This window comes from Piliocolobus tephrosceles, chromosome 1, assembly GCF_002776525.5.
Source record: "Piliocolobus tephrosceles isolate RC106 chromosome 1, ASM277652v3, whole genome shotgun sequence".
Classification (NCBI taxonomy): domain Eukaryota; kingdom Metazoa; phylum Chordata; class Mammalia; order Primates; family Cercopithecidae; genus Piliocolobus; species Piliocolobus tephrosceles.
In genome coordinates this window covers 176,623,196-176,638,608 of record NC_045434.1, presented here as the reverse complement: position 1 = coordinate 176,638,608, position 15,413 = coordinate 176,623,196, and the positions used below count along the sequence as shown (strand labels likewise).

Genomic DNA, 15,413 nt, shown 5'->3' with positions numbered 1-15,413 from the left:
CCAGAAAGACATTACAAATCTCATTAGAAAAAAAACAAAAACAAAAAATACTCATATGGTAATCACAGAATTTTTTTTTTTTTACTATCCAACTGTGTCTCCCTTGACACTATAGTTTTGTCTCCAAAAATAATCTCAACTTTTAATCTACTAGTTTTTAGAAAATCTTACGCCTTGGCATTTTCTATAAATTGGTAGTTGTTTCTAGAGGTTACAGAATCCTTAGTGGTTTTGTATTATTCCATTAGGAGACACACACATAACACGTGGTTGTGCTTCTTTTGGTTATGTTGGCAGACACTGACGCTCATAGCCTAAAACTGTCAAGTCAATACAAGATGCAAAAACAATGATCTAATATTACAATTCTTTATAAAGTAATATACTTCCATTAATAGGAACTTCCCCATATCTATATGGCGATTCAATGGTACAGTTCATATAGAAAAAATATGATACATGCTTATTCATAAGGTGAGGCAGGCATCATTGTGAATTCACAGATTTAAATCCAATTTGATGTGATTCAACCCTCACCATTATTATCATTAACTGATGCATAAAACTGTCCCATGTTTGGCCTGTGGAACCCTCTTCAATTTGGCTTCTAAATCCTTTTGTTAACAACCGTAGTAGTTCTTTAATTACTTCTTTGCTATCTAGTTTGAAAAAATATTCTAGACTCTTCTTTTAAGTATGCTGTCTGAACTATTTCAAGATCAGAATCCAAGCGGTAGAGTCACTCATTGCTATGGGGTTGTTCATTGTTCCCATGTCTTTTCAGTGGACAGAACTGCCTAGAAGAATGTATTTTTTCACTCCAAAGCTAAAACACCTCATAACTTATTACTGATATTCCCAATTCAAACTGAGTACCCTTGTGGATTTTATGGAACATCTATTTTATGTTTTTATTTTCTTCTACACAGAATCCTGACTTTTCAGGCATACAAAGGATAGAATATCACATTTAATTGCTTTATCTCATATTACGCACAAGTTTCAGAATAGCAATGTCAGTATTTCACCAGTTACCAAAATGTTTTTCTTTGGACATGTTCTTCCCATCTTTCCACTTAAAAAAAGTTATACTATATCCAGATTGTCAGATCATGTAACTATCACATGCGAACTCTCTTTTAACCCTCATTTCATCTTAGCTCTACAATTAACCATACATTTAATACGTACCACCATTCCTTTTGTTATGATCTTTCTGGTTTGTCAGAAGCTTGTTCTTTTTTTGTTTGTTTGTTTTTGAGACGGAGTCTTGCTCTGTCCTCCAGGCTGGAGTGCAGTGTGGCCTGATCTCAGCTCACTGCAAGCTCCGCCTCCCGGGTTCACGCCATTCTCCTGCCTCAGCCTCCTGAGTAGCTGGGACTACAGGTGCCCGCCACCGCAGCCGGCTAATTTTTTGTATTTTTAGTAGAGACAGGGTTTCACCGCGGTCTCGATCTGCTGACCTTGTGATCCGCCCGCCTTGGCCTCCCAAAGTGCTGGGATTACAGGCGTGAGCCACCGTGCCTGGCAGAAGCTTGTTCTTTAGTAGTTCTCAGGAAAAGTCTCGGGAACAATATTCCAAAGTTTTTTTTTTTGAGGCATTTTATTTGTAAATATGTACTGCATCCCTAGAAACAAAATCCAAGGATTTTCCCTCCTGTGTTTTCATCTTGCTTCTTCATGGTCCGTGATACCAGTTAAGGTTGTCAATATGATGAAGTCAAACTGGTGGGATAGAAGCAGATTGTTCTGCCGTTTTTCTAGATCTTTGAGTTGCACATCAAAGCTGGGGCTCTACACTTGTTTAGCCTGCCTGTGAGGTTCACAATTTTCCGAGCTCTGTAATCATCAATGATTTCAAATTTGCCAATGTAACGATGCTTCATCATCACAGCTAGAAGTTGGACAATGACTTTGGAGCATGGCCTAATGGTGTTTGCCGCTCTTTTCGGCATTGGTGATATTCTTGAGAGCATGAGGTAGGATGTTCACACGCACCACTGTGACAGTGCGAAACAATGGCGGAAAGAGCAATATTCCAAGAACTTACACATTGATGTTTGTCTGTGATCTTTATAACTGAACATTAGACTGACAAAGCACAAAATCTTTGGCTCACATTTTATCGTAATTGTTATTCCATTTACTTGTTATAACGCTTTGCTGTCACAGTCTATCTGGTTTTCTTTCTCTTAACAACTTAGTCTTTATGCCTGAATGGCCAAAGGATATCTTTTTTTGTTCTAGTATTCTGTAAAAGTATATTTTAGTCGTCCTGACTGTCCTTTCAATTTGTAGATTCAAATCTAAATGTATTTCAGAAAAATGTTCTTGAACTATACTTTTCAGTATTCTTTTTTTTTTGAGATGGAGTCTCGCTCTGTCACCTTGGCTGGAGTGCAGTGGCGTGATCTCGGCTCACTGCAAGCTCCACCTCCCAGGTTCAAGCCATTTTCCTGCCTCAGCCTCCCGAGTAGCTGGGACTACAGACGCCCACCACCACGCATGGCTAATTTTTTAATTTTTAGTAGAGACAGGGTTTCACCTTGTTAGCCAGGATGGTCTTGATTCCCTGACCTCGTGATCCGCCCACCTCGGCCTCCCAAAGTCCCGCCTGGCCACTTTTCAGTATTTAAGCTATTCCTTTATTTTGGTTTTCTTTCTGGGGGTGGAGGTGGGAAGATCCTATTATGTATCTGTATTAGATCTTTTCTGCCAAACTTTTTTCCCCAGTTTTAATTTCTCATCTATGTATTTCTCCTTCATTTAAAAAATTTTCCTTTCCTGTCTTCTAATTCTTGAAAAATATTAGTATTTATTCTTTCTTTAGTCTTTTTCTGAAATCTTTTATTATTTCTTTTCTGGAGTTCTAGCCCCTTATTTTGAGTTTTTCCACGATTTTTTTTTTTAAACCAACTTCTTAGGATCATTAATCTTTTTTCTTTTTTTTTTTTTTTGGAGACAGAGTTTCACACTCTTGTTGCCCAGGCTGGAGTGCAATGGTGCGATCTTGGCTCACTGCAACTTCTGCCTCCCAGGTTTACTTTCTTTAATGTCCTGGTTATCCTTTCCCTACCGCTTTTATCTTAAAAACTTTCCTTTCCTTTGTTTCTAACTGACTTGTCTCTCTGCAGCTCAATCTGGATTATATTTCCAACAGTTTGCCCTCAGTGAGGGACTATGTTCTGGAAGGGTATATTTACCAGTTAGTATGAACAACGATAGAACCCTGTGCTGGTTACTGCTTCTTTGTACAAAGTCATCCCTTCTGCCTGTTGTGCAAAAATGTGCCTGGACACTTTAAAATTTTTCCTTTGACAGCTGACATGTTAACTTCTGCCAGCAGAGAACAATGGAGAGATTCTTATTTCCTGTTCCTGTGTGCTTTTTCAGTGGGCTCCTACAGTGCCCAGTTCCTCAAAGCCAGGTTCTGACGTACAAGCTCAGAGACCAGCAGCTTCCCTCAGCACCCCATATGAGTAGTTTTGTAGCAGAGTGACACCTCTCATAAAAAGCCTTTCAGCACGATTCCCCAGAGAAGGACATTAGCAATTACTCTGCCATTCAGTGGGCCACAACTGAGCCCTTTCTAACCAGGTATCAATCTCAGCCCTGGGGTGGTGGTAGGGAAATGGGGGACTCATTCTTGGACACTATCTTAGCTTTAAGGGTAGTGGCTGCTCCCTGTATATATGTATGCATGTATTTTTTTTCTTCTTCTTTGAGACAGGGTCTCACTCTGTCACCCAGGGTGGAGTGAAGTGGTGCCATGTGGGCTCACTGTAGCTATGACTTGCCAGACTCAAGCAATCCTCCCACCTCAGCCCCCTGAGTAGCTAGGACTACCAGGTACGCACCACGTCCAGCTAATTTTTTTTTTTTTTTTTTTTTTGAGACGGAGTCTCGCTCTGTCACCCAGGCTGGAGTGCAGTGGCGCGATCTCTGCTCACTGCAAGCTCCGCCGCCTCCCAGGTTCACACCATTTTCCTGCCTCAGCCTCCCTAGAAGCTGGGACTACAGGCACCCGCCACCACGCCCGGCTAATTTTTTTGTATTTTTAGTAGAGACAGGGTTTCACCGTGTTCGCCAGGATGGTCTTGATCTCCTGACCTCGTGATCCGCCCGCCTCGGCCTCCCAAAGTGCTGGGATTACAGGAGTGAGCCACCGCGCCCGGCCATGTCCAGCTAATTTTTAAATTTTTTGTACAGACGAAGGTTTCACCATGTTGCCCAGGCTGGTCTCAAACTCCTGGACTCAAGTGATCATTCTGCCTCGACCTCCCAAAGTGCTGCGATCACAGGCGTGAGTCACTGAACTGTGCTTATGTGCTATTTCTATTTTCTTTAAAGATCTTTTTACTTTGTACTAGTCAATCCTTCATTACTCCAATCTTGCTATAGTTAATAATTCCTTATATTAACTTTCTCTATTCAAACTACTGTGTGGTTTGAACTCTTGACTGGTCCAGTCAGATCCTTCATACCTTATCCCACAGCCCCCATATTTACCAGTTACTCCATTACAGAAAACCACTCCCGATTAACTGCTGCTCTTCTCAAATATGCCCTGCAAGTTTTCCAGAAAAACGGTTGGCTCTGCTGGCATTCTTTATGCTGTCAGGTGCTCTGCTGCTTCCCTTCAGCTCCCATTGCACAAATGCTAATATTAACCAAGCCTCTTATATAGATTTTGGTGGTTTGTCCCTATCGGCTTTAGGGGTTTGTGGGGAAATCTCATTTTGCTTTGATGTAGATGGCATCGGTAGATTTTGTTGATTCCTCAACTCTACTTGCTTTATTTTTAAGTTTATTTTAAAATAATTTCAGGGCCAGGCACAGTGAGTGGCTCACGCCTGTAATCCCAGAATTTGGGAGGCTGAGGCAGGTGGATCACCTGAGGTCAGGAGTTCGAGACCAGCCTGACCAACATGGCAAAACCCCGCCTCTACTAAAAATACAAAAATTAGCTGGGCGTAGGGGTGCATGTGTGTAATCCCAGCTACTTGGGAGGCTGAGGCAGGAGAATGGCTTGAACCCAAGAGGCGCAGAGTGCAGTGAGCCGAGATTACACCATTGCATTCCAGCCCGAGAGACAAGAGTGAAACTCTGTCTCAAAAAATAATAAATAAAATAATTTCAGACTTACAAAAGAGTGGCAAAAATAGTACCAAGAATTCCTGTACAACCTTCATCTAGACAGTCATACAGGTTTAAGTATCCCTTACGTTTGGGACTGTGTTTCAGATTTTGGATTTTGGAGTATCTGTGTATTATAGTTGCATATGTGAGACACCCTGGGGACAGAAACCAAATCTAAACATGAAATTCATTTTGGTTTCATATACACATGACCTAAAGGAAATTTTATACAATATTTTAAATAATTTTGTGCATGAAACAAAGTTTTCACTGTGATCTGTTGCATGCGATCAGGTATGGAATTTTCTACTTGTGGCATGACATCCACACTCAAAAAGTTGTAGACTGCAGATGCTCAACCTATATTAATATTTCACACTTACTTCCCCATTATCTCTGTATCTTTCTCCTGAACCATTTGCAAGTTGAAGGACTTGATCCCACTTACCCTTAAATATGTATTTCCTTAAAAGGATATCTTTTACATAATCAGAGTAATTATTAATACTTATGCATACTATTATCTAATCTACAACACTTATTCAAATTGTCCCACTGATGTTTTAGCAAAAGAAAAATTTTCCAAAATGGTTTTTGCCTCACCCAGTATTTAATCTAGGTTTACATGTTGCTTTTAGTTGTCATATCTCTAGTTCTTTAATCTGGAGCTTTTTTTTTCCACGTCCTTAACATTTTTGAAGACTACAGGCCAGTTATTTTGCAATTCTTCTGTAGAATCCTCAATTTGGGCTTGTCTGATGTCTCCTATGATTAGATCCAGGCTATGCATTTCTGGAAGGAATGTTACAGAGATGATGGTGCATATTTCTCAGTGCCATCATATCAGGAGGTTTAAATCTATTTGTTTTACTACTGGTAATTTTAATATTTTTTCTTAATACTAACATTTTCATACAGTAAAATCTACACATATAAAGTACACTAAATTATATGGTTTTAAAAATGCTAATACCTGTCCAACTTCTACGAAGATTAACACATCTATCAACCGGAAAGTTCCCTTCATACCCTTTCCCAGTTAATCCCCTCTGTGCACAAACAATCATAAAACCATTCTGATTTTCATTTTCTTTCCCATCATAGATGATTTGGCTGTTCTGGAATTTCTTTCTTTCTTTTTTTTTTTTTTGAGATGGAGTCTCACTCTGTCGCCCAGGCTGGAGTGCAGTGGCCGGATCTCAGCTCACAGCAAACTCTGCCTCCTGGGTTTACGCCATTCTCCTGCCTCAGCCTCCCGAGTAGCTGGGACTACAGGCGCCTGCCACACGCCCGGCTAGTTTTTTTGTATTTTTTTAGTAGAGACGGGGTTTCACTGTGTTAGCCAGGATGGTCTCGATCTCCTGACCTCATGATCCACCCATCTTGGCCTCCCAAAGTACTGGGATTACAGACTTGAGCTGCTGCGCCTGGCCTGGAATTTCATATATAGTTTTCTACAGAGTCCTTAGGATTTTCATGTTACCTGCAGACACAAAGTTTTATTTCCTCTTTTTAAACTGTATACATTTCTTTTTCTTGCCTTATTGTACTTGTTAGGACCTCCAATAGAATGATAAATACAAGTGATGAGAGTAAACATCCTAATATTGTCCCAATATTAAAGGGAGCTCTGCTTTTACTGGAGAATTGGGGAAGATGAAAAAGGTGTAGCCAATACTGCTGGCATCCTCTCAGAGTCCCTTCTTTCCACCAATTTCTTACTCCTCAGGTTTCAAACACATTCAAGTCTCCTACTCCTAGAAAACTCTTCCCTCACACCTGGCTCTTTACTGTCCAAAGAGGAGCGTATCATTCATCACCAACTTACTCTCTAACCCTTCCAACCACACTTGTCAATTTTGTAAGGCCATCCCAAACTGCCAGAGTCAAAGCTCTCTCCCATACTTAGTAACAGCTACATTTAAAAATCTGTGTTTCTCTCTGTATCATGTACTTCAAAAAAGCAAAACACAAACAAAAACCTATCTGTCGAGGTCTGTGCTGAGTGGTTCACATACATTCTCTAACAACTCAGGGACAATTAGGACTATTTAACTTCCCCAGGTAACAATATAGGACTGCTAATTACACTAAACCAATACAATTTTAAAATAATTTTCTAATTATACAAACATATCATATAGAAAAAAAATATATAGCAAACCTACTGCAATCAGGTCCCAAAACATCTTCAATTAGTGACTTTCATCTACCTACTTTTCCTTGGTATACTCATTCCTTCTTCAGCTAACCACTTCTCAGTCTCCCTTACTGCTACTCCACAGGTTCTGCTCTACACCTCCCTTCTTTCCAATGTATTACTCTCCCTGGGCGATTTTATCTATCCACAAACCTCAACTATTATCTCTATTTTCATGTGCACATCTCTAGACCTAACCCATCTCTTTGGCATCAAGAATTTGTTTTCTCCTCCAACCAATTCTGCTCCTCTGCTCTCTCTCTTCAAGTTAATTACCTATTTTTCATCAAGTCACTTTGGATAGAAATCTTTAGGAAAATTTGTATTATTTTAATTATTTTTTATGTACAGAAAGCTCAACAGTGTACATTTAACCCAACTGGTGGCAAGTTCTTTAGCCTCCGCCTTTTTGAGCTTGGCAATGCGAGTCACAGACGTGGGACCCAGGACACTGCCTCCCCAGTGATGGCAGATCTCATCGTATCTGTCATTGTAATTGATCCTGATAGCTTCCACCAGCTTAGCCAAAGCTCCTTTGTCTTCCGAGTTAACCTGTGTGAAGTGAACCAGTGGTGCAGGTCTTTTTGTGGACTAGATGTCCCCCTCTTGCCTTCCCCTTGATAATGCAGTAAGGGACCTCCATTTTATGACACAGGGCAGGTAGGAAGACAACCAGCTTGATGGGATCCATGTCATATGCAATGACCACTAGCTGAGTCTTCGTGCTGTCCACTAAGGTGGTGACAGTGTTGACTCCTGCTTGAAAGACAGGTGGTCTCTTACTGGGGACATCCCCTTTGCCGGTAGCTTTCTTCTCAGTGTGGGCCAATAGCCTCTCTTCTTTCTTTTGCTTTGTCTCTGGTCTGTACTTACGGGCCAGCTTAAGTAGCTGAGTAGCTGTTTGGCGGTGCAGGGACTGGATGAACTGGTTAATCGCAGGAGGCACTTTCAGTTGCATACAGAGGATGGCTCTCTGCTGCTGCAACCTGATACAGAGGGGCCATTTCATAAAGCGAGTGACGTCTCTTTTGGGCTGGGTGTCCTGTCCAATGCCAAAATTCTTAGGCCTTTTCTCAAACAGGGGGATTCACCACTTTCTTGGCCTCCTGCTTCTTGACAACAGCAGGGGCCGGAGCCAAGTTCTTCCTCTTGCCCTTCTTTCCTTTTGGCATTTTGGGTGGCAGGAGGAAAAAAAATCTTATTTTTGACTCTTCTTTCTCTAATTACAATACCTCAGTTCCAATTCTTTAAGTTTAGCCTCTAACTGAATTTCCATTGACAGAAAAATGGATAAATCAAGTATATTCACACAATGTAATATTTGCTATACAGTAGTAAAAAAGATCTAGAGCAAGGTTTGTCAAACATGACACTACTAACATTTTAGGCTGATGAATTCTGTTATGGGGCTGTCCAGTGTGTTTCAGGTGTTTAGCAACATCCCTGATCCCTACATATTAGATGATATTAGCACTAACCCCAGTTGTGACAACAAAGATGTCTCCAGGTAACGCCAAATATCCCCCAGTGGGCAAACTTGCCCCTAGTTGAGAACCGCTAAGCTAGAGCCCCATGATTCAACACATGTAAACTTCAATTTTACATAGATAAGAGAATTACAGTATGAATTATTCATATGAAGGTAAAAATGCACAAACTGATAAAATACAATGTTTGTATCATTTCCACTGGGAATGTCACAGGACTGATAACGAAGCTTCTAATCAAACTATACTAATCAGCAGCATACTACCCAGTTTAAAAGGGACTCTTACTTCTACTTTACTCCACACTATTTCTTGTTTGCCACCGTCTTCTCTTTTTCTTATTCAAGTTCATAAGAAATCAAAACTGTTGGGGATTCAAATAAATTTTTCTATATGCACAGTTGGTTATGGTTATATTACATATACTCTTTCATTTCAGATACAAATTATGTTAAAATCATTATGGGTTTATTTAATCATAGAATAAAAGTATTAAAGGAAAGTAGTTTTTTAATAAGAATATACTATAATTGTTGCATTTTTTTTTTTAAGAGACGGAGTCTCGCTTCTACCTCCCAAGTAGCTGGGGCCATAGGTGCACACCACCAGTTCTGTTGCTAATGCTTTTGTTGCTAGTTTGATAAGAATTTCATTAAGTTCCTTAAGTGTAATGAGCAACATAGGTTATATTTTCAAATCATTCCCACTGATCTTTCTTGGATTTGTTTATAAGTTTGTTGTATAAATAATAAAAATTACGTTTGAAATTATAGTAATTTTTGGACTATTTGTTATCTAGAACATTCTGGACAAATATTCAATGTGTAAGGGCAGTACAGACCTTCCTGAGGATAAAGTTTTGAAGAACAGTCACCTGGGAATAGGAATTCACATTAATATATAATTTAAATCAAGACCCCAGGTCACTTCCTAGACTTGAGGGTAGAGGAGCTAATGCCTAAATTTCACTCCTCTTTAGGTGACTCTATTAACTGATGAAATGGCTATAATAGAAGTGACTGACTGATGTGCTACTTAAAAACAGCTAGAGGCTAGGTGCGGTGGTTGGTGTCTGTAATCCTAGCACTTTTGGAGGCCAAGATGGGAAGATCACTTGAGGTCAGGCATTCGAGACTGGCCTGGGCAACATAGTGATACCTAGTCCCTATAAGAAATAAAAAAATTAGCTGGGCATGGTGGCATGAATGCAGTGGTGCAATCATAGCTCACTGCAGCCTCAAACTCCAGCATTCAAGTAATCCTCCTGCCTCAGTCTCCCTAGTGGCTGGGACTGCAGGCATGTGCCATCATGCCCAGCTAATTTTTAAAAAAATTTTTATAGAGACAAGGGTCTTGCTGTGCTGCCCAGGCTGGTCTCAAACACCTGGCATCAAGCAATCCTCCTGGCTTGGTCTCTGAAAGTGCTGGGATTACTGGCATGAGCCACCATGCCTGGCCAACGTAGATATTGATTTGTTAAAATGATAATCTTTTTTCTTTTTTTGAGAAAGAATCTCGCTCTATCTCGCCCAGGTTGGAGTGCAATGGCCCAGTCTCAGCCCACTGCAACCTCTGCCTCCTGGGTTCATGTGATTCTCCTGCTTCAGCCCCCCAAGTAGCTGGGATTACAGGCGCTTACCACCAAGCCCAGCTAATTTTTGTATTTTTAGTAGAGATGGGGTTTCACCACGTTGGTCAGGCTGATCTTGAACTCCTGCCCTCAGGTGATCCAACCGCCTCGGCTTCCCAAAGGGCTCAGATTACAGGCATGAGCCACCGAGCCCAGCCTGATAATTTTTTCTTAAATAAAATATATTTTAAAAATTTTATAGATACTCTAAAAATGCTACCTTCAAGAGGCCAAAAGGCATGTAATTTAACACACAATAACACCAAGTGTTACTGAACATATTGGCAACAGCGAAAATACTCCCAATTACATGTTCGTATCACAGTAATTTTATATGATAGAGAACAAAATCAAGAGAAAAAATGTTTTATCATAGTTGGAAAAAAGACAATTTAACATGCAAGAGTACATTTTAACATAAATTATATTTGAGTAAACTTTGTAAGACTTAAAGAGAAATTAAAGATTTTTCTAAATTCCAAAGACACAAAGATGAAAAATTTGCTACAAGTTACATAGGAGTTTTGGTCACCATTTTCAAATGTTATCAACTTAACTCCTTTCCTCTAAATACAATAAAACCCTCAACTTACAAATTCCTTTTTCTGTAATTTCTGAAATGTTTCTCATTACTAACAGCGTCTCATATTTCAGACATTATTTGTCGGCTTCTAACCATATATCTAAAGATCCATACTTACAAAGTCCTCCTCTTCAAACTGCAACTTTTCCACCTTGTCTTCTTTCTTTTCTTCCCTAATCTCCATAGGTGGCTTTTCCGGAAAAGCACACCCTTTTCGGGCGTGGAAGCTGCCATTCCAGTGGCGATGGTTCCCTGTGCCACCTCCGCTACGCTGGCTCATGCCATCATGACCTCGGGAGGAGCTATGCCAACCAGATGGGTTCCCTGTGATTCCAGCATATGCTCCCTTAGAGACACCAGAGTCCACAGAATCATGGCGGAATAGGGAGGGCTGGTGCCAAGAATCTAGAATAGTAAAGAAAAGGAACTAATTAGATTGTTTGCTTCCTGATTTGGTTTAAGGTATTGGCAAAAGGCCTTCAGGGGAACTTGTTAATAAAAAGTCCACACACAAAAAATCACAAAATGTATCTTTTCTTTGTGAGGTAATTTCTGAAATCAGTCCAAGTGAATAGATGATTCACGAGAATCATAATCATAGTTAGACCTAGAAAGAAATGTAGTTGCATAATGACTACCAGAGAATCTAAATGAAAACTATGTTCAGAAAAGACCCTATTTCAAGATTACAGACACGTACCCACAGCCTGGGCTTGTCCTAAATGAGTAGCTTAAATATAGTCATGAAAGTTGGACACAGCTCACCTCCTGCAGTTCGTAGGAGACCATTGTTAAAAAAACCATCAGAGGAATTATGTCGACGGCGGCTTACTCCAAATCTACCTTCTCCTCTGGGTAGGTGCTCTCCGTGTTTTTCGAAGGTGGCAGTAGGTGACTAAGATGATGAAGTATGGAGAGGCAAATGGATAAACAGCTATTAGTCCCTTTCAATATCTTAATAGGTTTTGCATCAGGCCTTCAAAAAACAAGTAATAATGGTGATAGAAACCCATATTATAAACATATAGACCCTAAGGGTACCCCCAGGTGCCTAATTTAGAGAAGTCCTAGGTTATATATTCAATCATTAATTCACTTCCTTTATTCCAGGAGAGGAGAAAAGCTAGCCATTTCAATTGTTTGCATGAAAGGAGGGGGAGGGGAAAAAAAACCTTGCAAATATCTGTAAGTATAAGCTCCAAAACTTTACACTTGAAAATATTTATCTTGGCGGGGCACGGTGGCTCAAGCCTGTAATCCCAGCACTTTGGGAGGCCGAGACGGGCGGATCACGAGGTCAGGAGATCGAGACCATCCTGGCTAACACGGTGAAACCCCGTCTCTACTAAAAATATAAAAAAACTAGCCGGGCGAGATGGCGGGCGCCTGTAGTCCCAGCTACTCCGGAGGCTGAGGCAGGAGAATGGCGGAAACCCGGGAGGTGGAGCTTGCAGTGAGCTGAGATCCGGCCACTGTACTCCAGCCTGGGCGGCAGAGCAAGACTCAGTCTCAAAAAAAAAAAAAAAAAAAAATTATCTTGTAGGAGAGGAAAATCAAGATGATTGCCTCAAAAATAATCCTAAAGTTTTAGTATTTCTGGAATAAGGGTGAAGGCAATGGTTGAAATATCACCCTAGGAGGTCGGTAGTAATTACAGACTTTTTTTTTTTAAAGTGATGAAGTCTCATGGTTGCCCAGGCTGGAGTACAGTGGCACAATCAAAGCTCACTGCAGCTGCTTAAACTTGAGCTTAAAGGATCCTCCTGCTTCGGCCTATGGAGCAGCTAGAACTATTGACCCATGCCACTAAGTCTGACTAATCTTTTAAATTTTTTGTAGAGATGGAGGTCTCACTATTTTGCCCAGGCTGATCTCTCACTCCTGGCCTCAAGCAATCCTCCTGCCTTGGCCTCTCAAAGTTCTGGGATTACAGGTGTAAGAAACAGCACCAAGCTACTAGAGTTCTTATAGTTTTATAAAACATTTATTTCCAGATATAATTTGTAACAATACTAAACTTTTGGCATCATACCCATTTTACCCATTTACACACAATGAAAGAGGTCAAGAGAGAAAAAAATAAGTCTCTGAGGTAATAAAACTGAAAGGAAGCAGTCTGAGAAACTTTATAGATTAACTCTAATATTCCTTCCTATTTCAAAGAATTTTATTCTATGACATTCGTTTTTTGTTTTTTTTGAGACGGAGTCTCGCTCTGTCACATTGGCTGGAGTGCAGTGGCGCTATCTCGGCTCATTGCCAGCTCTGCCTCTTGGGTTCATGCCATTCTCCGGCCTCAGCCTCCTGAGTAGCTGGGACTACAGGCACCCACCACCACACCCAGCTAATTTTTTGTATTTCTAGTAGAGACGGGGTTTCACCATGTTAGCCAGGATGGTCTTGATCTCCTGACCTCGTGATCTGCCCACCTCGGCCTCCCAATGTGCTGGGACCATAGGCGTGAGCCACCGTGCCTGGCCTATTCTATGACATTCTTAAATTATAGAGACCAAAGTCCATAAAGCCATGAAAATATGGGTATGTTTGACAAGGAAAACCTAAGTCAGGGCATGTTTACATTTATTTTTCTTACTATCAATATCCTTGCCAATATTTTATCCATTCGAGTGGGTAAAAAGATTTTCTCCTGTTTTCTCTTAAAAGTCTTACGGTTTTGGCCGGGCACAGTGGCTCAAGCCTGTAATCCCAGCACTTTGGGAGGCCGAGACGGGTGGATCATGAGGTCAGGAGATCGAGACCATCCTGGCTAACACGGTGAAACTCCGTCTCTACTAAAAAAAAAAAAAAAAAAAAATACAAAAAACTAGCCGGGCGAGGTGTTGGGCGCCTGTAGTCCCAGCTACTCGGGAGGCTGAGGCAATAGAATGGCGTGAACCCGGGAGGCGGAGCTTACAGTGAGCCAAGATCCAGCCACTGCAGTCCAGCCTAGGCAACAGAGCGAGACGCCATCTCAAAAAAAAAAAAAAAAAAAAAAAAAAGTCTTATGGTTTAAAGTTTTTAACTTATGTTCCATTTCAAGTTAATTTTTCTGTGTATGAAGCAAAGGCTGAGGTTCTTTACCCCGCCCCCATACAGATAGATGCTAGTTCTTCTATCACACAACACTATCACTTCCTCATTGAATTACCTTTGTACTTTAGTCAAAAATCAACAAAATACATACATAAGCCTTTTCTTTGTTTTTTTAAAAGCCAAGGTCTCATTTGGTCATCCAGACTGGAGTACAGTAGCCCGATCATAGCTCACTGTAGCCTCAAACTCCTTGGCTCAAGTGATCCTCCTGCCTTAGCTTCCCAAGTAGCTGGGATGACAGGTATTCGCCACCACACCTGCCTAGTTTGCAAATTTTTCTTGTACAGACAAGGTCTTACTTTGCTGCCCAAGCTGGTCTCAAACTCCTGGCTTTCGAGCAACCCTTCTGCCTCAGCCTCTCCAAGTGCTGGGATTACAGGCATGAGCCACGGAGCCCAGCCTCTGTAGGCCTATTTTTGAATTCACTATTCTATTATATTCCTTTTATGTCTATCCTTATGCCAAAACCACAGGACTTTGCTTACTATAGTTTTGAAAATGAAAGAATGTCTTCTAATTCTTTTTACTTAGTTCACTGTGCTAAAACAATTATTCTTCTCTGATAGATCTGTATACTTTTCATGTAGCCCACTAGCTCCAAGCCTTGGGTCAGATTAGGCCAATTATGAGATCCTGAAGATTTCATTAAGACAATTTGAAATTAAGTTTAGAACTGGGTGTGGTGGTTCACTGCTGTAATACCAGCACTTTGGGAGACTGAGGCAGGTACATCACTTGAGCCCAGGATTTCAAGACCAGCTGGGCAACAAGGCAAAACCCCGTCTCTACAAAAAAATGCAAAAAATTAGCTGGGAGTGGTAGTGTGCACCTATAGTCCCAGCTACCTTGGAGGATGAGGTAGGAGAATTGCTTGAGCCAGGGAAGTCAAGGCTGCAGTGAGCCATGATCGCACCACTGCACTCCAGCCTGCGCAACAGAGTAAGACCCTATCTGTATAAAAAAACAAACAAAAATCCCAAAATGAAGTTTAGGCTGGTACAGTGGCTCATGCCTGTAATCTCAGCACTTCCAGAGGTCGAGGTGACAGGATCGTTTGAGGCCAGTTCTAGAACACCTTGGGCAACATGGTGAGACTCTATCTCCACAAAAAAAAACAAAAAAGTTAGCCAGGCATGGTGGTGCTCGCCTGTAATACCAGCCACTCTAGAGGCTAAGGCGAGAGGATTGCTTGAGCCAGGAGTTCAAGGCTGCAATGAGCTATGACCACGCCACTGTACTCCAGCCTGGATGACAGAGACCCTGTTTCAAAAATAAGTAAAA

At 41.0% G+C, this 15,413-nt stretch overlaps 1 protein-coding gene and 1 pseudogene across 2 annotated transcripts in view; both read right to left on the bottom strand.

The window, feature by feature from the left end:
* Nucleotides 1-15,413, bottom strand: part of GPBP1L1 (GC-rich promoter binding protein 1 like 1) — a 64,610-nt gene that overhangs the window by 20,015 nt on the left and 29,182 nt on the right. For both annotated transcript variants that reach the window (XM_023221474.1, XM_023221473.1), the window contains exons 4-5: nucleotides 11,805-11,934; nucleotides 11,158-11,444 (exon numbers count right to left, since the gene is read on the bottom strand). In XM_023221474.1, coding sequence (XP_023077242.1) covers nucleotides 11,158-11,444; nucleotides 11,805-11,934 — 417 coding nt within the window. The remainder of the gene's footprint in view (nucleotides 1-11,157; nucleotides 11,445-11,804; nucleotides 11,935-15,413) is intronic.
* On the bottom strand, nucleotides 7,649-9,989 carry LOC111548768 (annotated as a pseudogene).